The sequence below is a fragment of the Ictalurus punctatus genome, chromosome 14 (genome assembly GCF_001660625.3).
Source record: "Ictalurus punctatus breed USDA103 chromosome 14, Coco_2.0, whole genome shotgun sequence".
Taxonomy (NCBI): Eukaryota; Metazoa; Chordata; class Actinopteri; order Siluriformes; family Ictaluridae; genus Ictalurus; species Ictalurus punctatus.
Window position 1 is genome coordinate 16,700,884 of NC_030429.2, and position 22,726 is coordinate 16,723,609.

The 22,726-nt window shown below is 40.6% G+C and overlaps 1 protein-coding gene across 5 annotated transcripts in view; it reads right to left on the reverse strand.

Moving 5' to 3' along the window:
- The window catches only part of scaper (S-phase cyclin A-associated protein in the ER), a 93,282-nt gene that overhangs the window by 34,044 nt on the left and 36,512 nt on the right, over positions 1–22,726 (reverse strand). For all 5 annotated transcript variants that reach the window (XM_053685479.1, XM_047159776.2, XM_047159778.2 and 2 more), the window contains 6 exons: positions 22,578–22,659; positions 22,307–22,459; positions 20,046–20,153; positions 12,320–12,456; positions 5,684–5,749; positions 4,882–5,008 (listed from right to left, as the gene is read on the reverse strand). In XM_053685479.1, the coding sequence (XP_053541454.1) occupies positions 4,882–5,008; positions 5,684–5,749; positions 12,320–12,456; positions 20,046–20,153; positions 22,307–22,459; positions 22,578–22,659 (673 nt within the window). The remainder of the gene's footprint in view (positions 1–4,881; positions 5,009–5,683; positions 5,750–12,319; positions 12,457–20,045; positions 20,154–22,306; positions 22,460–22,577; positions 22,660–22,726) is intronic.

A 22,726-nucleotide genomic window follows, 5' to 3' on the forward strand; every position in this document is an offset into this window, starting at 1 on the left:
GAGTGTGCTAGAGATTTTTTCTGACATAAACCCGATGTTTCCTTTCAAATAAAAAGTAACGCCTTTTTAAATGCATCATACTACCTCAAAAGCCCACGTGCGTAAACGCATTTTTCAAGTAGTTCAATTCGAGAACTTGATAATCTTGATATACATGCAGGATTATTTGTTTTAGCTCTGTTGGCATTAAGAAATGCGACAAAGCCGCCCCACATTGAGCTGATGAGTGACGTCCGAATCCACTGCTGATTTCAGATTCTAGTCTTCACTCACCCATCGCTGGCAGACACTCCAACAACAGAATAATAGGATGAGAGGCTCCGTTTCTCAAACAGAGACCTCAGACAAAAGACCTGAAGACAGATGAGAGGGCAAAAAGAAAATGGGGGGAGTGGAAGGAAGGGTACAAGCCTGAATTATACTGCTTGAAAACCTTATCCAATTATTATCCTGGGTGTCCACTTTAGCCCAGGCTAATCAGAGGCCCAGACAGCTGCTCTATGCTTTGGTCAGGACAGAGGTGCTGGGGTGGGGTAAGCACTAGGCTAAATGGCAGGATGGGCTGGACATCACTCTAATTAGTATCCAACTTCCAAAACGTTGCAACAACAGATGGACAACAACTGTCTGAGGACTCGTTGATGGAGCGGTCCACCAAGGATGCGTACCAGGCCCATCCGATTTTGGTCAAGCACTCCAATAACGTAAACTTCATTTTGCAGTTCCGGCTTGTAATGAACAAGAGCGCAGGCATAAAGAGGCAACGTTTTGGGATCAAACAGAGATACGAAAAAACACGCAAGGAGAATAAACAAAATCCTTAAGAGGTCCAAGTTAAAATCTGAGAGAAAGGGAAAGAGCTGAAAACCACAACAAGAGATCTGTAGCGTTTTAATGTTTACATGGCTTAATGGAATGGAGCTAAGTATATAGTAAAGGATGATTTGTGACGGTTCATTTCGAATGAGAAACAGTTTGGAGTTTGGTTTATGTAAAAGAAAGGACCACCATTCATTAGTGACAAGTGAGGCACAAAATCGAAGGAACCACAGGAACCACAGGATGGTGTTTTTCAAGTAAAGAAAATCTCAGGCAGTTGTAAGGTTTGTATTTTCCTGTTAGATTCAGGCTGAACATTTAACCACACTAGGCATAAATCCTTGGGACAAAATAGTAAACAAAATACTGCAGGGGGGGCGCATTTCCCATGATCTATTTCTACAGTTAAACTGACAATTTAACTTTCAATGAACACTTAATCAATTAATATGTAATATGGGGAACACTAAACTTTCATATTTGTTAACCAATATATCCTTTAAAACATGGCATCCAAATGCATTTGGTTATGGGTTTTCTGGTATTTACTCTAACCTACACCTGAGGGGAAAATGGGAATTCCATAGACACTTACACATGCAATGCCAAGCCAAGTGGAACAAAAGAATTAGTCCAGGAATTAGAGTTGGAAAATTACCTAACTGATGGTGCACAGTGAATGTCATAACCATGTCCAGTGTCTTTCTTTAGAGGTAATCCCCCTGTGGCTTTGCCTGTCATTCAGACTGAATTCAGAGAGAGAGAGAGAGAGAGAGAGAGAGAGAGAGAGAGAGGGCTTCTACACACTCACAGCTCACCTATCGGACTTCTCATCAGGGCTCGAAGTAACTCATGCAAAAAAGGGAAAATAGGTAGGAGTAATGATATAACGTGATGACGGCTAATGTGAGGACAGCTCCATACACGCGCGCACACACACACACACACACACACACACACGTTCCATTGTGAGCAAACCTCTCATTGACAATTATTAATTCAGCTATTCAATGGTTTGCCTATATCTAAATCTAACCTCAGTAGCCAAAAGAATTCCTGTCACACACACATCTAAAGTGATGTTTCCCATTTTTGGTTCTTTGGTTCCCTTGTGTTGCACATAATAATGTTTGCCAGCTTCCACACATGGTGCAAACTGGATGCTGTACCAGAATTAAAAACACCTGCATATTAGGTTTAATATACATATATTAAAAAAAAAAAAAAAAAAAAAAAAAAAAAAAACAATCGGAAAACTCTGATTGAAAGGATTTGCCACCTAGTGGACTTTAGAGAGTTTCGCCCAAGTCGTCTCACGTAACAGTACTAACCATGTCAAAATCTATCAGCAACACACTTTCCTTTCAAAGCCACTTAACACTATATTGATGTGAAAGCTGTAACATGTCCACACCCTCAAAGTCCATCAAGGTTCTGTGAATCAGCCAACTTAAATCTGACCCTTTCTAATATGAGGTCATCTATCGTGGGATTTATGGACAAGGAACAAGCTCCCGCAGTGCCCTTCTCTCTATTCAGGGGCCTCTTGATCAGGTACAGCAAGCAACCAGTTGGCCACCAAGGGAAGCCAGGCCCTGACAGCTGGCAAATGAAAATGTAAATAGTGGCAGCCCGCTGCCTCCACCATGGTACTGATAGTCCCCGAAGTGTCATAAACGTAGTCCGGCTCTCCTGACCCTTTATTTGAAAGCAGTGACAAACATGTGCCGGCACTCAGGGTAAATACATGAGGTCATTCAACCAAGGTAAGCAGCTGTAAGGTAAAGCTGAAGAATAGAAGACTGTCCAGACCCTTCTGTAAAACAACAAGCAAAAAAAAAAAAAAAAATTTAACCTTCTTGGATCAGTCATTTGCTAGCGAGTCAAAATGAAACCTGGTTTGACACAAAAGAAAACCATTAGAAGCCTCAGAGGGAGAGGCGGGCAGGGGTCGGAGCCCACGGTTAAAACTGAAGCAGTGCTGCTGGGGAGGAAAGAGGAGAAGAGTGGGAGCAGTGTCGGGTGTTGTTCAAGGAATTAGCTGAGAAAGTGAAGACTGAATCAGATACGGTGACTGTGAAAAAACAAATCTGTAGGTGAGTCTGTGACACGAGAGATGCTTGTTAGGTCAAATAATCTAAACGCTCCTGACTAAAAGTGAGCAGGCGGAGCAGCTTGTGGGCAGACGCCTCATACTGAAGGAGACAGATATTTATTTGACTTTGTCCAGGGATTAGAGGAGGAAGTGCCTAAGCAGCCTGGTTCACACACAACCCCGGTGACGCCGCTTTGGGTACGGCTCGGCTGAAGGAATCGGCGCGGTTTGACGGACAGCTCAAATGAAGTCCAGATACAAAACTGAGAGACTCCTATCCCCACAAGAGCCCAAGGAAAAGCTTGGAGAACTGACATTTCCACAAGCACTTCACTATTCCTGCTGACTTAGAAAAACAGCAACAGAGGGATCTTCAAAAGGCAGGTCTCAGTGGAAAACTCTAGAACCAGTCGGTATGAGAGAGACCACAAGGCCTCTGGGATAGCATGAGAGAAAACACTTGAACGCAGGAGGGAATCTGCAGTCTTAAAACGCATCTAACAAAATAACACAGACAGTGATTTGGTTAGGGGAGGTCAAATAAAAAGTGTTTAATCTGATTAGATATGACTAATCTGGGCATAGTCTACAGAGTGGTGTCTGCACCTTACTACATTCAAATATGATGGTTAACATGCACGTCTTACATGGCATTAAAAGGCTCATTTCAACCACAATGCAAATGTGACGGGAAACAATCAGCCTATAATCAGATTCATTAGATAATTGAACCCCTAAATACAATATTTTAATGTTAAACACACATATACATGTTAGGAAATAAAAGTATCGCCAGTTGGTGCTTCTCCACCAGTACTCTGCTCTATACAAGACTCAGACTCCACTCTATCCTCCAATTAGCACTGCTTTACCAGATTGTTCCACCACTAGCCCTCTCCCTGGAGAAATGCCTTCATCCATTAACATCCGGCATCTCCTCCCTCCAGCCATTGCAGTGACACCATCAACATCCAATCCTCCCGCCCACACAGACACCCAGGTCTTTTACAGCATGGCACTTGCTAGGATTGTTCATTTCTTTCCTTTGTGTATATAAATATATAGAAAAAAAGACAGATGTTTGCCATTTATCCAACCTAGTATTGATCAGCCAGTCATAAAAAGTGCAACAAATATTGGGCATTAGCTGACTAAAGGACAAGAAGTAATGCCTTTGCAAATACTGCACATTAATCCAACATGTGAACTGCTGAAAAATAAAATGCTGCAAAACAAAACAAACAATATTGTAAAGATCTGAACAGTTTTATTCTACTGAATACAGGGGTCTCACAGGAAAAAGACAAGATGGGGAACACATCCCAGTGCCAGAGAACACATCTTTAAATGCTTTGTTGCATTTATTGTTTCCAATTATTTGGATTAAATTTTACGTCGACAAACCTGACGAGTTTTTGTGTAAAGCGGCAACGTGCACCGGCAGGCTTGAGAGGTCAGACGAACACCGGAAAGCATGTTTGGCTGCTTAACAAATGGGTAGCTGCTCGATTAATAACATCTGCTGCAATGAAAACATGCAACTAATCTGGCCCTCGTTACCAAATAACCAAGGGCAAAGAGTTGGGGAAGGAACGTGATACTCGGTGCAGACTGAGGCAGGGAGGACTCCAGCCAAAGCTGTGTGGTTTAGGAGAGTCTGCACACAGAGCAGCCAGGAGGCTTATCTCCCGCTCAAATCCTTACGCACATGCAAACACACAATCTGAACACACTATAGGGCAGACTTCTAGGGCACAGTGGCAAACCAATCACAGAGACATCTGGAGACCTGCAATGCCAAAGAACTATGGACAGGTAAGAGTCAGAGCGGTATGATTGTGATGACCTGTTTAAAACTTACGACAAACTCGAGGACAAAATAGGAGGCACCTATCGTAATAAATAAAGAAAACAAAACAATATTTCACATGTAATTGCATTTGCTAATTCCATTATACATATAGTACCTTTTTCTCCAGAATGCGGGAGATCTCCCCCAGGGTTCTGTCCAAGCCAGACACTTTGTTGTTGGCCCACTGGCCACTGTCCTGTCCCTGCAGCTGCTTTCCCAAGTCCTTCACCAGTCGCTGCAGTCTGCGTATACACACACACACACACACACACAGGAGTTCGGTAAATTTCGACTGCCTCCATTATGGAGAACACAAACTGGAACTGCGTGTGAATTGGATTAAAGTGAGGGAGACTTGCGTAGCATCGGCCTCACTCTCACTTCCTGGTGACCACCATGATCCAGTGGCTAGTCTGAGTCAAGACAACTGAAGAAGGCCCCCGGGCCTTCATACACCCATTCATACGCCAATCTGCCTACCACGCACGTCTTTAGACTGGGGGAGGAAACCGGAGTACCCGGAGGAAACCCCCGCAGCACGGGGAGAACATGCAAACTCCGCACACACAGGGCCACGGTGGGAATCGAACCCCCGACCCTGGAGGTGTGAGGTGAACGTACTAACCATTAAGCCACCGTGCCCCCAGCCCCCCCCACGACCATAGCCTCATAAATGCAAAATGGGAGAAGTAAAAATAAAAAATAAAAAAATAAAAAAATCGTGCCTGGTCCACCACATTTATCATCCAAATTTACACAAACACTCTTGAATAATACAAGTCTTCGGGAGGTGTTAAGTGTGTGTAGGGTGTGAAGGGATTAAAAGACAACATTTCAGAGATAGGAGCAAGCCAAATACTTGTAGATACAGCTCAGGTGTGGGTGTACATTCACTATAACCAGAACTGGCAGCTTACTTGGCCTTGTAAGGAGAATCTGGAATCTGCATCTTCGCCTCTACGGATGTCTCATACTCCTTAGCCCTGAGAAGGAAGAAGACAAACAGTCCATCAGAGAGCCTGAGCGAGAGAGTGAGAGCGAGAGAGAGAGAGAGAGAGAGAAAGAGAGAGAAAGAGCACTAGGGAGAGAGATCTCCTACACATGTCAGCCTGAGGACATGAGGAGATAAGAGGACAGCGAGAACAAAGAAAAGATCAGGAGGTCAATCTGTGTCTCATACTGTTTATTTAGCCTGTCAGCTGCTCTCTAAACTTCCATTAAAAAAAAAATCTAAAGTTTGCGTACAAACAAGTAAAATGTTCACCTGGACAAAACCATTTAGAAGAACTTCATACACAAATCAAACTATGAGAAGACAAACAAATTCCATTTACAGATCTAGCTTAAATGCTAATGGTGTTCATAAACATTGCAGCAAATCTCCAGCTTAAGGGGTTTAGCCAACAACCACGTGAGCCACAGTGTGGTACACCAACAAGACAGATTCCTGTCCATGCTACATCTCACCGGTAAGACTGATCGATCAGCTCCTGACAAACCACCTGAGGGAGAGATGACCTGCGGCTGATAAACTCTGCCACTTTCCGGAAGACCGTACTGAAAGATGAATGTTCCCAGAAAACCACGGCCATGTCTACAGTGCCCTCCACTAATTTTGGCACCCTTGGTAAATATGAGTAAATAAGGCTGTGAAAATGGTCTTTATTTTTCAACTTTTTGATCTTCTGTTAAAGAAATCCACAAAAATACTCCGCTCTCGTGGATATCACACAATTGCAAACAAAACATAAGTTTATCTAAAAAATATATATCTGTTAAATATAGGTGTGTAACAATTATTGCCACCCTTTTAGTCAAAACATTGTGCTCCCTCCCTTTGCCAATATAACAGCTCTGAGTCTTCTCCTATAACGCCTGATGAGGTTGGAGAATACATGGCAAGGGATCTGAGGTCATTCCTCCATACAGAATCTCTCCAGATCCTCCAAATTTCGAGGTCCACGCTGGTGGACTCTCCTCTTCAGTTCACCCCACAGGTTTTCTATGCATTTCAAGTCAGGGGACTGGAATGGTCATGGCAGGACCTTGACTTTGTAGTCAGTAAACCATTTTTGGAATTTGGCCTGTGTATTACCTCCTTTTTTTATACCCCTGTGAAACAGGGACTCATGGTTGAACAATTTCCTGTTCATAGTCACCCAGGTGTACTAAAAAATGTAAAATATCAATGGGGAATATACTTGAAATATATTTTTCTCATATGAATTCATAGGGGTGGCAATAATTATTGCACACCTATATTTAACAAAGATATTTTTTTTTTATAAACCTGTGTTTTGTTTGATATCCATGAGAGCAGTGTATATTTTTGAAATTTCTTTAAGAAAAGATCAAAAGGTTAAGCACTAAAGACAATTCTTCACCGCCTTCTTTGCTCATATTTACCAAGGGTGCCAATATTAGTGGAGGGCACTGTATATTTAATATTAATATTTTAAAGACTGCTTTTCCAGACAAAGTCTAAGACTAGTGGCAGAGTAAAAAGCATTTCTGTTGGGGCCGCCAGTGTAATTCAATCCAAAAACAGCCCTCATCTGTCAGCCCATAAAGGCGTACATTTAAATACACATCAATAAAAGTTTAGTTCAGATGCTCAGAGAAGTGTACTGACACATTGTTGTTCTCAATATGCAATTTTCATTTTAATGCATGCCAAAACGTGAATTGAGCTTAGCGTGATTAATTAATAATAAGTTGAGTGTTTAAATACTGACCAGGGTAAGCGGGAAATTTTTTTAAAAAATCAAATCAAATGCCTTCAGCAGATGTTGGATTAAAAAAGCCTTATTCTTGATCTTTAAGAGGGAAATAAATCAGTCTGAACACTATAAACTTGAATTTGATAATACACCTCAAGGGGACAGGAATGCTGGGAAAAAGGCCACCGAGAACTACGTAGCATGTAATGACCCCCAGGCTTACGTCAACGTTAAATCTTTTCTTTAGACACTCGTAAGAAAAAAACAGTTCTTAAAAGAGGTAGGTGAAGTTTACAGTCTATACCAATGTTACATTAAAAAAAAAAAGTTCAGGTAGAAATGTCAGACGTTTAGATATTTAACACCTTTCTGGAGTGTAAAAACAGAGAGACAGAGATTTAGGTAAAGGCTACCTAAGTCACAGAGATTTAATCTAGACACAGGTTACACAGACCACCCTCGCTGTACATTGAGAAGTCTAAAGCCCAACGCTACGGTGCATTATTTAGCACAACCTAAGAGAGGCCGCATAAAGAATGCAGCAGAGTATTGAGGGAAGGCTTGAACTATACCTGGCCCCTTCATCATCCTGCGAATTACAATATTCATCTCTGACAGCTTTATACCCGTGCAGGTTAAACGGGGAGCAATGGCCGGGCCATCAATCACTGGCGGCGGCAGGCCCTGTTAAATGGGCAAGGGAGTTATAAATATTAGTAATCAGAATTAAAGGGGGGTAGGGGAACTACACGGCTACAATGCAGAACTAATAATCAATTCATCACGATCTGCCCCAACATTCACCTCCACGCATGCTGGATAGAGATAGTGGGCCCCCCTAAACGGGGCCATAAAAATGTCCGTGCGTCCAGATGGATAAAAAAAACAAATACACTGTATCCGTTTTAAAAGGTGCAACGAGAACTCGGGGGTTTGGCACTACCGGTTACATGGAGGATTTGGCCAGGTGCTGCTGCAATATTTTAATGTTGGGTTTGAGAGGCTTTCAATCATGGAACTTCACTGCTGACGGATAAGGAATTAAAACTGGAGCCGTGGAAAATGTACAAAAAGAAACAAACTGGGACCCATCTATAAATTCTACAAATGCACATGAGGACATGGACGTAATCTAGATGCCGGAGTCATAAAACGTAGGATCAGTTCAGGTGCAGCCTTCGTTATATATAAAACATGTCAGGGGGGAAAAGAAGGGAACTGTGGTTTTTTTGTTGTGCCTTTGTCGACTTCTGTATGTCCACATCACATGCTCGACGCCTCTTTCCCTGCCAGAGGAAATTTTTTGGTAAACTTAGTGAGAGTGCTGTGCATTAAACAGGGGGTCCTTTGTATGCAGTTCTGTACACTGAGCACTCTGTTTCTAAACCGGGGGAAAGACAACCTATACACTGGACCAAGCATCACACACAAGAAAGAGAGACAATGGTATTACTTTCAGGTTCACAACATCCACATATTTACACGAGGACGAAAACACAAGAAATTTATCTGAAAAATACACTTAGAAGGAAATAGTGCTGGACTCGTCCCCAGGTCAATCATAGTCAGGACTAAAAGAGCTTAACGATGACAGTAGAGGACAGGGCAACCTGGGAGGCCTGTCAAAAGCTCTCTTGCCTTTTCCAAACACCACCCTGTGCTCCTATAAAATGCCTCATTTCCACCCAGCGGTGGAGCCGCTAAACTCGCCATGCCGGGACCAAAGGCGGCAGTGATTTATGATTGTGAGTGCCTGTTCTCTCTCAGGCTTGGCGCTCCAGGGCTTAAGCAGCGAGTGACAGCGAGCAGAGGGGGCTCAGGCCCGTCACTTTCTCAGCTCCAGCCCTGCAGAGTGCCACTCACCAGCCCGAGCTGCTGAGATATTAATGAGCAAGCCCAGCCTGGCCCTGTTTAGAGAGCAGAACTCGCCCTCGGGCCTTCCCCCAGGAGCTTGTTAGGCGCCTTTAACTGGAAACTTGTTTGAATTAATTTATTTGAAGATAAAGTAACATGAATTTTGACAGTGACTAAAAATCATCATTTAACTTAAGGGCTAGTTAAAACCTGACATAGTACAAGGTGTCCCAAAAGTCTTCATACATACTGTAGGGGACCATGTTTGTCGGCACCACACCAGCTGTGCCTTCTCGGTTGGTCCACAACACTTCGTCTTTTTGAATCATTGAATTAATAAGTTTCGTAACAGTGTCGTGTGACGTGCTTGCCATGTTTCCAGTTAAAGGCCATCACAACCTTGCGACCCCTTCCCGATCCAGCCATTTTATTTCAGTACGTGCTTTTTGTGCATCCATAGAAATAATGCATAAATACTTGTATATAATATAAACTAATATATAATATATAATATAATATATAATATATATTATATATATAATATATATATTTATATTATATAATAGTATTTAGGCATTATTTTTCAAAAAAGGTAACATTGACAAACAGTAAAGTAAAGAAAGTCATTGTCAGTGACTCTGGGTATCTGCTAAAGCTAGAGGCATCGCATTACGTGTGTATGACGTCATGCGCCGTCGACTAGGAAGCAGCTTATACTTCTGGTTAGTAAAAAAAACCCGCTAGTGTTCCTTTTGAGACGATATTACCTTTCTAAACTTCACACACTAGAAGGTAGAGTACATAGTGCATAGTGTAAGTGTGTAGTACATCATTTGAGACACGCCTTTAGTATTTACTCTCTGAAGCGTGTTTTTGGAACAGAAGTAATGTAACGAGTAAACGCACCCCGTGCCGAGCACAGACCAACAAACCCATAATGAGATTTGTTGACAACGATTTTCATAATTGATTATTATCGATTAGTTGTTGCAGCTCTAGTTTTAATTTGAGAAATATTAATACTAGGGATGCATTGACATCGATACTGGTATCATATATCGCTCTGTTCCTGTGCTCGTTGACTTCAACTCATTAAAAATGCTGCTTTACTAACATCTGATAGCACGTGATACTATGCGATGTAAGCAACTGCCACGCTAATGAACAGATGACACAAAAAGAAAGCGATCTGGATGTTTTTCACAATGATCAAAGCAAAGCAGATTGCAAACTGTGCTCTGAGAAAATATCAAGAGGAGCAACAACAGCATCTTTCTAAAATACAAATAACCTGATAAAACGTATTATGATTTTGAAGTAGCATTTTGAACCGAGAATGTGAGGTGCGCAGAGCAGCATCAGCAAGCATGGGCATTACAAATGAGCACAAGGTGCCTTAAATTATCCACACGCAGGTGTATTCACGGGTGTGGAGCTGTAAAGCCAGTGTGAGAGCACATCGGTTCTGCGCGTACCGAGCACTGATACATGCGTGCTTCCTGTCACCAGGGTGTATATATTGCTTGTGAGTCAAGGTGCAAGTCACAGCATTCATACTTGTATTCATTTTTATTGGCCATGCTCGCTCATAACTGCTCTACGACTCAATCGAGGTAAATGCCCTCGCTCTCCTTATTAAGATCCTGTTTAAATGTCATAACATGTTAAACATAAAACTTAGCAGGTAAGTTCATTGTTAGCAGTGAACAACAAACAGAGCCAAGTAAAAATGTTCTATGAGGCCCCGATTTGGCATCCAAGTAGGTTACTAATTCCTCCATGGGTTATCATGGGGAATCAACAAATACCAAAACATGTACTCGAACTCAGCCTGAAAAAATGTCATTGATGAGTCTCCAGTTAAAACTATGCTACTTGGTGCAACCATGTATTTTCTAGTAGTCCATAAACTCGAAAGTAGTGTACATTTATTTTTAAACTAGGCTACAATTGAGCTTACATTTTACAGCTGCTACAAACTGTTATTTCCTACAATATAACCCAAAATAGATGATGAGCCTTTATTGGACACATAAATTACAGCACAGTTCAATTCTTTTTTCTTCAAATATCCCAGTATGCTAGGAGGTTGGGGGTCAGAGCACAGGGTCAGCCATGATACGGCGCCCCTGGAGCAGAGAGGGTTAAGGGCCTTGCTCAAGGGCCCAACATTGGCAGCCCAGCAGTGCTGGGGTTTGAACCCCGACCTTCCGATCAGTAACACATAGATGCTCCAAGAGGCGTATAGGGAGGGCAATGTAGGATTAAAGACTGCGCTCAGCTAGACACACCCACAGCAGCTTAATCTCTCCTGACTCCTCCTTACGACACCATGAAAAATAACTGCATGTGTCTCAACTCTCTATCTGTCTCCCCCCTGTCACAGTAAAACATAAACACACACTATAGTTGTGACAAGGAGCTAAATTTATAGTGCCCAGGTCTAGGATTTGACACTGAGGCACGCTGCCTCCTATTTGTTGATTACTATTGATTTTCTTTGATACTTCATTTAAAAATCAATAGGGGGGGAGAGAGAAAAACAAGCATGGTTTACACATACTTTAACATACCATTGTACACCAGAGGAGGCTTCAGTTTTGGCAGCACAGTGGCAACCAATTAGGAGAAAAGCTCTTAACAGGTGAAAGTGAGGGAGCCTTCCAGATCGATTCTCAGTTTTTCCTCCCCAATCACACAAAGTGGCCATAAATTAAGCTCATCAGTGTTGCTCTGCAGACAGCCAAGATGCACAGTGCCTCTGCTCTCCATCTCCTTGTCACTCATAAAGCTCTCACATGTTGACATGTTGTCCTTAGAGTCATATGAGTGACTGTCAGGCATGAGAAAAACAGCAAGAAGCGAGTAAAAGGAGAGAAAAAGAGAGACAGAGCACGAGAGAGAAAGAGAGAGAGAGAGAGACAGTACAAAGACAGAATAGGCTAAGGGGAAAAAAAAAAAAAAAAAAAAGACAATCACCTCGAGTTCATCCGTGCACGGAGTTTCTTGGCCTTTTTCCGTGCTTTCTGCCTCTCCTCTCCGTCCTGGTTAGTCTCAGGAGTCACAGTGGTGTCAGTCATTATGTCTACGATGTACTTCTTTAAAGACAGGTGCTCCTGTGGAATAAACCATCAGAGATTCATAAAATGAGCACGCACACATAAGAACTTCATATTTCTGCACATATCCAACCAAAGAACCCCAAAACTGTCACACTGTGTTAAAAGGTAGTATCAACATTTTTTATATCATATCAAGAGGCATAGAATTACATGATAACTAAGTAATAACGATAACTTTGAAAGCATTTAATAATGATAATGAGATCCATATAATATCATCCTGTACAAATAATAATATAACTGTAGACCCCACTTCAAGAACTATGGATGTAGAGGAGTAAACAAGAACACTATGGAAATCCTGATTCTGTTTATCCAACATATCAAACCCCATTTTGTTCCGCATCAATCGCCCGGAGTCTTTTGGGTACTGGGGATAGAAAGACTACGTTCTGAGGGAATGCTCTGTTCAGCTGGGTAAGTGCTGACAGGAGTCTTTCAACAGTTACTGGATACCAGCTCTGTCCCTCAGGTGTGGAAGGTAACAGTCTGGCACCAAAGAAACCACACATGAAGATCTTAAAATGATTTCAGACCCTTGCTGTGAAAATGCATGGGAAGAGTTGCCTATAGCAAACTGGTCAGGAAAATGAAGAGGCAAATGTTGAGGCACCTAGAGATCATTCACCAGTTGCAAACTCTGTGAGGACTTGTATGCTGCTCTAGAATAGTATGTTATGTATGTGCTTGTGTTGTAAAGGTTTTAAAATCGGACAAAGCCATGTATCTTCTCACCTATCCACTCCCAAAATCAGTCAATTTAATCTTATTTGTGTACAAAAGAATATATTATTTGTGCACAAATAAGACAACTCCAACAGTCTTCTAACAAGGTTTTGGCTTTTAAAAAAAAAAAAAAAAAAATATATATATATATATATATATATATATATATATATATATATATATATATATATATATATATATATTTTTAAACCAGTGAATAAACACAGCCTGCTGTTTGGGAAATATGTGGACTGACTTGTTTTGATAGTTGCTTGGTCTTCATAATGATATTAGGTTAGGTATGTTATCTGAGGCCTTCCAGGAACAGAAGTATTTATATTGGGATCACGTAACAATTGAACTCCATTCCACTAATTATGTGACTCTGATGACTACTAAACTCAGCAAAAAAAAAAAAGTCCCTTTTATTTTTAATTGAAAGAATTTTGTAAAATCCAAATAAGCTTTACAGATCTTTATTGGAAAGGGTTTAAACTATGTTTTTCATGCTTGATCAATGAACCATAAACTATTATTGCACATGCACCTGTGGAACTGTCCTTCAGACACTAACAGTTTACAGGGGGTAGGCGATTAAGCTCACAGTTACAATAACTCGGGACACTAAAGAGACCTTTCTAGTGACTCTGAAAAACACCAGAAGAAAGATGTCTAGGGTTCCTGCTCACCTGTGCGAACATTCCATAGACCTGCTGCTGGAAATAAAAGTAGTTGAATGTGAGATGACGTTTCTTTTTAAAACAATTAGAGAGGTTCAACGTTTGGGCAGTCAGACCACACTACCCTGCTGTTAGACCCGAATGGATGGTCTTGTGCTGTTCACTGTCCTTCAGGAAATCTCTCATTGACTCTTATTAGCAATGCATAATATAATTGCACAAATTTGCTGCTATTTGATTGCTTAAGTAATGTTCTGTATATCAATACAGTTTAGTTCTTTTTTTGTTGTATCTTGGCTTTAGTTGGGGGTGTGAGTAACTGATATGATAAAGTCAATAAAGGAACTCTGAAATATCATCACTTAATATAATGCTGTTGAAAATAATAATAATAACAACAACAAATATAGCCACAAGCAGTGATCTGTGGGGTCCAAGCAGCTGTCACAAATAGAGCCCACAGTGGCCAGTTCCTGCCAAGCTGTACAGAAGACCAAAAAAAAGACAAAATAGATCACAGATGAAAATACTGTTCAAGCCTGTTCCTCCTCATCCAATCTGTGAAAAACCTGCTGAAACTAGCCGTATGACAGCGGCCAAGTTTTTAAATCAGGTCATCATTAAAAATCTTGCAGAAAAGAATCAGTTATTTGAACTTAACCCCACCCACTATAAATGACAACAACTCCAACACTGCACATACCATCAGAATCTTCTCCTGAGTGGGGCGTTCAAGTTTCATTCAAATCCATAAAACCAACCATGAGTTACAGCTGTTGCAGTAAATTAAGCTCCGGCCCTGCTAGGATTGGTTGGCATGTAGTGGCCATAATGTTTACAAATATTAAGATGATTGTTTAGATAACTGAGTTTCAGAATATAGAGAGTAATGGAACAAAAATGTGGGGAATATATTCCAAAAATCCTAGAACTAGTACACACAAGTAAATATTTCATATTTAGCAAATTAGCTCAAGCTCTAAGTAGGGAGAGCAAAATGGTCCAAATTCCAACTAAGCCAAGAAATCAGAGGTAGCTACAGTGCTACCATCAGTGCCACCATCAAGCTGATCAGGCACCTGAGTAGTGGAGGAAGCAATACCTATTGACCCGGTTTGATGTCCGCACAGAAGAAAATGAAGACTGCGATAAAGATGTTTGATGAAAAATGCTTGGACCCCTATTAATAAAACAAAATACTTCAAGATTCAAAAAACAAGCAAACAAACAAAAAAAAAAACATGCCAACTGGAGAACCATACCGAAAAACACAACAAAAACAAACAAACAAAAAACCCACATTTGACTGTTCAAGTGCAACACTAGTTTTAACTTTAAGTGTAACAGTTTAAGCACATCACTGTTTGTTGAAATAAATAAATAATAATTATATTTTGACATGTAAGCACTTGACTAAAAAGATGGCAAATCCCCTCACCCTCACTGCACACCTAAAATCTGATACCTTGTCATTCAAACATGGAGGCCATGAGAATCAACCTAGCTACACTCAAGGGATCTTAACATTAACAGAGCAGCCTGCCAGAGATGAACTGTATGTACAGTACCCAAGGAGTCTCTGAACAATGCACACCCTTTAAGTTCTAGGGGTAAAGGTAAGCTGAAAGCACAGGTGTTATCAGTTGTGCATTGTGCACAGTAATTTCTCCTGCATCTCCCCCTTCGCCTGCAGTGTGAGGGCAGCGGAATTGCTAAGAAAGAGGTATAACTTCCCAGCTAGACACCACTGGGTCTACTCAGATAATGCTGATATATCCATGGGAAGAAAGACGGATGTAACTCAATTTAAATGACGCATGTGCCAGAATGCAATTATCCAATTATCCTGTCATACAGCACCTCAGAGAATGGACAGATAGAGTGGATAGAGAAGGGTTTGCATTCAGAGCCTCTACCCGAACGCTCTGCTACCATTCCAGGTAAGTTTTACTGCAGGGAACACAATGTCAGTTCTTATCACACAGGTAAAATATGGGAAAGATGTTGGCATGTCAGACTTCTGCACTAATCTCTTATTCAAAACTCCTGTACAAAATTCCTCTGGCTCAGTTTACACTGCTTATAAGTGTGGCAACATGTAAGTACAAGGGGTCACTATGAATTAATCTCTAATGTGTATGCATATAAGTAGCGAACACGGGTAATTACTAATCATTAACTTTCCTTAATAACTACTGTTCCTGGAACTGCACAGGCTAATTAAGAATTAGGAGCTATAATTATGCTCTCAATCACTGGCTCCAATGCACAGTGTATACAGAGATCATCTAATAAACTATTTCTCTTAATTGCATGTGTTCAGTACAAAGCTCTATTTTATAGTGCACTACTCTATATCACGTAAAAAATAAAAAAAAATAAAAACTTTAATAAAAAAAAAGATAATTGCTGAAACAGTCAAACTTAACACGAAAATATTCCAGACAGGTTTTGGAAGTTAAGAAATGGTGAGGATATATATAGATTTCATCTATTTATTTTTTTTTTTTTACAAGCTGGATTTTTTAAATATCAAATTGGATATATTTAGATTTCATTAATAATCATTATTAAGAACGAATAAGTTCTGTATTCAGTGCACACTTCTATTACACCACAGTGCCGTCGAATTCTCTAATCTGGCTGGGCAGAAGGTGTTCATTCAGAACAGCAGCTCTGACAGTAGTGCCGTCATGTTTAGATTAATGCACTCATTCTAAAATGTTACTGTTTCTATAGTAACACCTCATTCACAGGAACCAGTATGGCAGATACTAAACAAACTACGGTAATAATAAACAGATTTAAAAATGCGTTGTTTAACCAAAACATCAATGATTATACTGTAGCTTTCTGTAAGGTGGTGTTTATTTAATATTTAACATAAGGATGTCAGTGTTTTGTAACGGTCAGCGAGTTTTCCACCATGGGAAAACCTCCGGGACAGAGGAGTCTGAGCTTTGCTGTTTCTCAGTAACACAAGCTGCATTGTTTATATTATTAACTTCAGGAGAAAAAGTGAGGAAATGACTGTTTATAGCTTGTCATATATCAAGGATGTAACTCTGGACTTCAGTTCCCATCAGCCACTGCACTACAATGTCACATGACCACATGCACCTGAATCACGTTTCTGTTAACGAGCACGCTATATATAGCCATTGTTTGCACTGCGTCCCGGTCTTACGTTTGGCTTAGACTACCGTTGTCCATGATCCCGTGTTTTGGTCCTGTTAGTTTTTGTGTTGACTGTGCCACAGTGTTTTGCATCAGTCTTAGTATCTTTTGTGTTTTGTTGATTTATATAATAAAACGTTTAAAATCTGCGATTGCTTCCGCATCTACCTTTGAAACGTGACCTAGCTGCTATAAATTAAGTGATAACAGGAAGTAACTTCTCATGGATGTTCCACAACAGCTAAATGTATGTATAGTGCTTTAATGAATAAAAAATTGTAACCAGTGACAAACTGCTGCGGTATAAGAGGAATAAAACACTTTAGGGAGTGCTGTCACTGAAAAGAATCAACTTTGGGGTTGTAAAAGTAACTTTACTTCATGTCGGGTCGCATCACACCACCCTGCTGTTGATTCATTTCCTATAACAGCATGCCTTATTGTCTTGAATTCCTTATGTAAGTGTTGCACTATATTGAGGCTACTCTATTAATCCATAAACTCTGTAAACTTACAATCATGCACACTTTTTTCCAGTTTCTATCAGTGTAAATAAATGAGATGTGGGTAAGAGAGACTGTGTGTGTCATGTGTGTGTGTGTGTGCGCAAGACACTTCACATCCCCCTGGGAGCAGGAGTTGAGCCTTGCAGTCATAACCATTGGATCCCGCTGGCCAGAGAGGCATCTGGCGAGTAATCTCTCTGAAAGGCGATCTACTTCTCCTGCTGCGCCATTAATGGGATTGTTTCTGTAACACCTCAAAGACGTGCACCATCTTGAGATTATATATCAGAGCACCGTTGGAGGAGAACCTCAGAACAAGCTCTGCAGTGAATCTACTGCTGGACTAAGCTTTTACTACAGAGCCTAACTAAAGTAAACTACACAAATCAAATTAAGGAAGCCAAACAAATCATTCAGCACTGACTGGAGTGAAATATATAAAAGAAAACTGCTTTTCCATTCAGCTCTCTTTCTGATCAATGGTCATGTTGTTCATTAAAATTTTTATATATATATATATTATATATATATATATATATATATATATATATATATATATATATATATATATATATTATATATATATATATATATATATATATATATATATATATATATATATATATATATATATATATATATAATTAAAAAAAATAAAAAGCAGTCTGAAAATAAGTGAATGCAGCCGTACAACTTTTATATTGAAAATCTTTGGGCGCTTTCTGGATAGAACTTTCAGATGCTCTGGCAGACGAATGATCTAGTAGAGGAAGTTGTGAGATAGACAGGTGTTTTGTTGCACCTGAGAGATAATAGTGGGGCAAGAGAGAGAATTGGTGAGAGAGATGTGCCTGGGGCAAGAACTGCCTGACAATACCACATAGTGTTTTCTGTAGGTAATGGAAGAAACGGGAGACTACTCCAAACATCACACCATGACCTGCTCAGGGCCCATACATCCTCCCAGTGTCACACTCGTATGACCCTCCCATCCTCCACTCCTTTGTGTCACACAATGGATGGCACAGGAAGGCCTTCCCCCGATGTCAGACAGACAGCTACACGTCATACAGGTTCAAGGTGAATATACGGAGTATCAGGTGGCATGCTCTCTATCTTGCCCCCCATCAGTTCCCAGTTTGTGTATTCATTTTGATAGGTGTGGATAGTCAGGTCTTAAACCAAAAAGAGCATAAATGATATAGAATAATCAAATCGAGGAAGGTACAACCCTTAGGAAGTTTTTTTTTTGCTCGCGTGTCAAGGATGAACAGTAAATGGTTGGTCAGGAGCTTCCCGTATATTATGTTAAAGCACGACAGATGATGACCAATAAAAGTAAGTAAGAAGAGCAATGGCAGCTGTGAGCGTTCCCCAGGCCCATCGATCCATCCCTGTTGATAATCACCTTATTTTCAATTTAATCCACGAGTCCTTAAAAAGACAAAATGCGACCAAATACGAGGAGAGAGGGCTGTGGAGGTGCCGCTTCCACAGAGAAACTATGCTGTGACCTCTACACAGTTCAGCCAACCGTCTTAATTTTAATTAAAAATCTTTCACAACGCTAAGAGTTATGGAAGCCTCGACTGGAAAATAGGTAGCGGTTGCATGAATGAAATACGGCACACCAAAATGGGACGAGACATAAATATGGAAGGCTAAAGGCCTATGATAAAAGTATCCAAACAAGTTCGCAGCCAGACCGCCTTCACACACCGCAAATAAAAACGGCTGGCAAATTAAAAAAAAAAAAAAAAAAAAAAAAAAAACTTTAATGTGATTTCCAGGAGTAACATTTTTGTTTCTAATTAGAACACAAGACATGCCTGATTAATAATTTTACAGTGCCAACTTTCTGTAATAATTCTCTCCCAGTGCAATTTTCCTTCACTGTTCTACATTGGGCTCCATAATATCTTTAATAGAATTAAATCATAGTTTGAAGTCGGTTATGGAAAGAAATAATTTTGAATTATACAGAAGCCAATTTAATCCATTACCTTGCTTAATTTAGAGTTCATGTATCTGTCAGACTTTAAACATATTAATGCTTTCGAGCAGTTGCTTAGTGCTTGTTTACCACTCTGTCAGGTAGAAGAGAAAAAAAAAAAATGGAGATGTGGAGGCCAAAGGTGCAGCATATAGCACCAACTGTTGTCAGCTCTACAAAGACCCCACTGCAAAAGGCAATCTCATATTGCAGTGAGTGTGTCTGTGTTGAATAAGAAGCACCCACAAGACAGGCACTTTGTTAACAAAGACGTACAGGGACAAGGGCTGATCACACCCTTCCACTGTGTCACTGAACTCAGTCATTTATTGCCCCACAGACACAAGAAACATTAGCGAGATATGTTCATTTATATTGAAGCTTCGCATTAGATGATGTACTATGTTTTGTGAGATTATGCTCGAGAGGAATTATGTTAGGTTTTTTCCACCCATATATGTTTCTAGTTTAGTCTGGAAACAGTTTAGGGTGTCTACTTACCACCTCCTCATCTGACAGCTCTCTTCCCTGGATGCTGCTGCTCTCTCTCACTGCCTGCTGGTGCCTTTTGCCCTTGGTGTGACTGAACAGGTGTACCTCGGAGGTGATCTACAAAAACACATGGATCGGAGGTCAGTCACAGGAAAACAACTCCAAAAGGAATCTAGGTGGGTAAGAGATACAAATATCTTCAACAACAACGGCGTCAAGCTCGCTATATGTTAGCATATTCTTCACCGTAGAGTCACGGTTCTCGGATAACAAAACGATTGTTACAATCAGAAGCTCACTTCAAAGTAAAATCTAATCACCAAATCATGACTGACATCTGCAAAGAAGCATAATGCATCTAATAAAAGCTGGAACAAAAAAAAAAAAACCTGTTTAAACTTTACCGCCATTTTGAGCCTCAGACACTTTCTTGAGCTTTCATTGAGATGGGCAATTCTCAACCTTTTACACGGGTCTGCTATGAAAAAAAAAAATATTTATTTCACTCATAATTTCATAAACCTGATTATAGAAAGTGAAACTGATGACAAAGTAGAGATACAGGTATAAGAAGACCATCATAAGGCAACTGCATTGTTTGTCGCTCGGTTTTGGATGCGAGCCCAAGCACGATGGCCTGTGTTTAATGTCATTAAGCAGAGTGCTTCCCTCTGACCTAAAGATGATGGCTGGAGTCACTGACTGGCCAAGGTCATCTGACATTTTAACAAGATTTCATTCTCCCCGAGCGCTTAATCTGATGTCTGTTTGAAGCCCCAAGGTGTCTGGCCCTCGTTGCCATGAAAGCCGGGCCTGCCTCAGATAAAAGTGCCTGCATGCTGATTTGCTGCCTGTCACTGGGAAAAGCATGTCCACGACCAGTCATAAATCTCCAACCAAAGTTCATGTTTAATTAATGCAGTTAAATGCTCATTTGAATGCCTTCTCTTCCGACAAGTACCCTGCACTCAGCTCTATTCAGGACACAGACTGGTAAAACAACCACCAGAAAGCAGTCATGAGAGCAGAGTTTAAACATGAGCAAAATAGTGTTTTGTTTTTAAACGTAAAATTACTTTACATCAGTAAAGTACAATAAAACCCCGTGGGGTATGTGGTTATAGGAAAATAAATAACAATGGGTGGTATTATGGTTTATTCATTTTATACCACAGCTATTTGCCAATGAAAACATTTTTTATTAATTACAGAACGATGCATTATGTTTTATGGGTTTATAGTTAATGTAAGTGATAACAAGCTCCTGTTATCACTTACACTGTAGCAACTACAAACAGTTGTTCCCTCATCGGCCTCTTGTCTTTCCTCTCTCTTTAACGTCCCTGTGAAGTGCCTTAAAATGCCTGGTGTTAATCGATGTGCTGACGTAATTTCCACTGAAATAGGAAGTCATGGCGGGACATGTTGAGTGGCTCCTCACCCTTATTATTTAGTGTTTAGCTTACCTCACAACCCGGGCTTCAAGCCGTACTTGACGGTTAGTACAATGGACGTGAGCCCGAGCAATAAAAATGATGATGATAATAATAACAATAATAATAATATTAATAATAGCAGGTTTGAACAGCTAAACCCAACTTCTGCAGGGTGAGTTTTATAACTTGGGTTACGGGACACTTCAGATTCTCGAAAGCATTTGATTGGACAGAAAATCTGACAAGAAGCTGAAGTGCAGAATGAGGCCGTGAAAACTCCTGATCCGTACTGATAGCAGAGAGAGAATGTAAATTTTTAATGCATCTCTCATTGTTTTGGAGCACACTAGCTTATCAGTACCCTTAAGGCTAGCATATTCATACTTCCATTTTGATTTCATGTGAACGTTAAGGTAATAAGCGAAAAAAAATACAGCTTATTACTGAAAAAGTTCAGCGTTTTATCCTCTCCCTTGATGTCTGTACCGTGTCAGAAAACCTAAAGCTACAGCTTTACCTCTGACTCGTACAAAAACACTGAGCCTGGAGACTCCTTCCAGAAATGTTAAATAAACGAATCCTTTTTTTCAAATCTGTTTACTATAAAGTTTAGATTATGTGGTATTGTGAACGACCTGTTACTATGGAAACAATAACGTATTAGAATGAGTGCATTAACATAAACCTGTGATTTGTTTTCGAGTCTGCACTACTGTCAGAGCTGCTGTTACAGAAAACGTCAGGCCATTCAGAATTGAGTATTGAACAGAGCTGTGGTAGAACACAGAAAGCTCAAATTGTCTTGGAAATGTGTAGCTGAAGTGAGTGTCTCACCACAACACCGCAAAGGGAGCACTGTTTCTTGCGCTCGTAGGGAGTGAGTTTGGGAGCGTAGTCCGTGTTGGCGTGTCTGCCGCTGCTCAGCTCGGCCGCCTTCTCTTTCCTCTGCTCCATCTGCTCCATGTGTCTGCGGCTGCTCTCGTCATGCTGTGGGCGGTGTGCGTAAGAAGAGAGAAGAAGAGCAGTATGCGTCAGAACCGCGGACAGAAGCAGGATTACGTCCTGAATAGAAATAACACTGTTGAAATGGCAGGAAACAAGTTGCCTTCATTTGAATCTTCTTCTGCAGCTCTTCCATGGCCTCCTGCTGAGCGGCACTAAGGGCAGCCAGGCGCTCCTCACGGTCTCTGCAGAGCACACACACACACACAGTATTAAATGAAGCCCTTTTTCCACTGATGTGTGGTCGTTCCT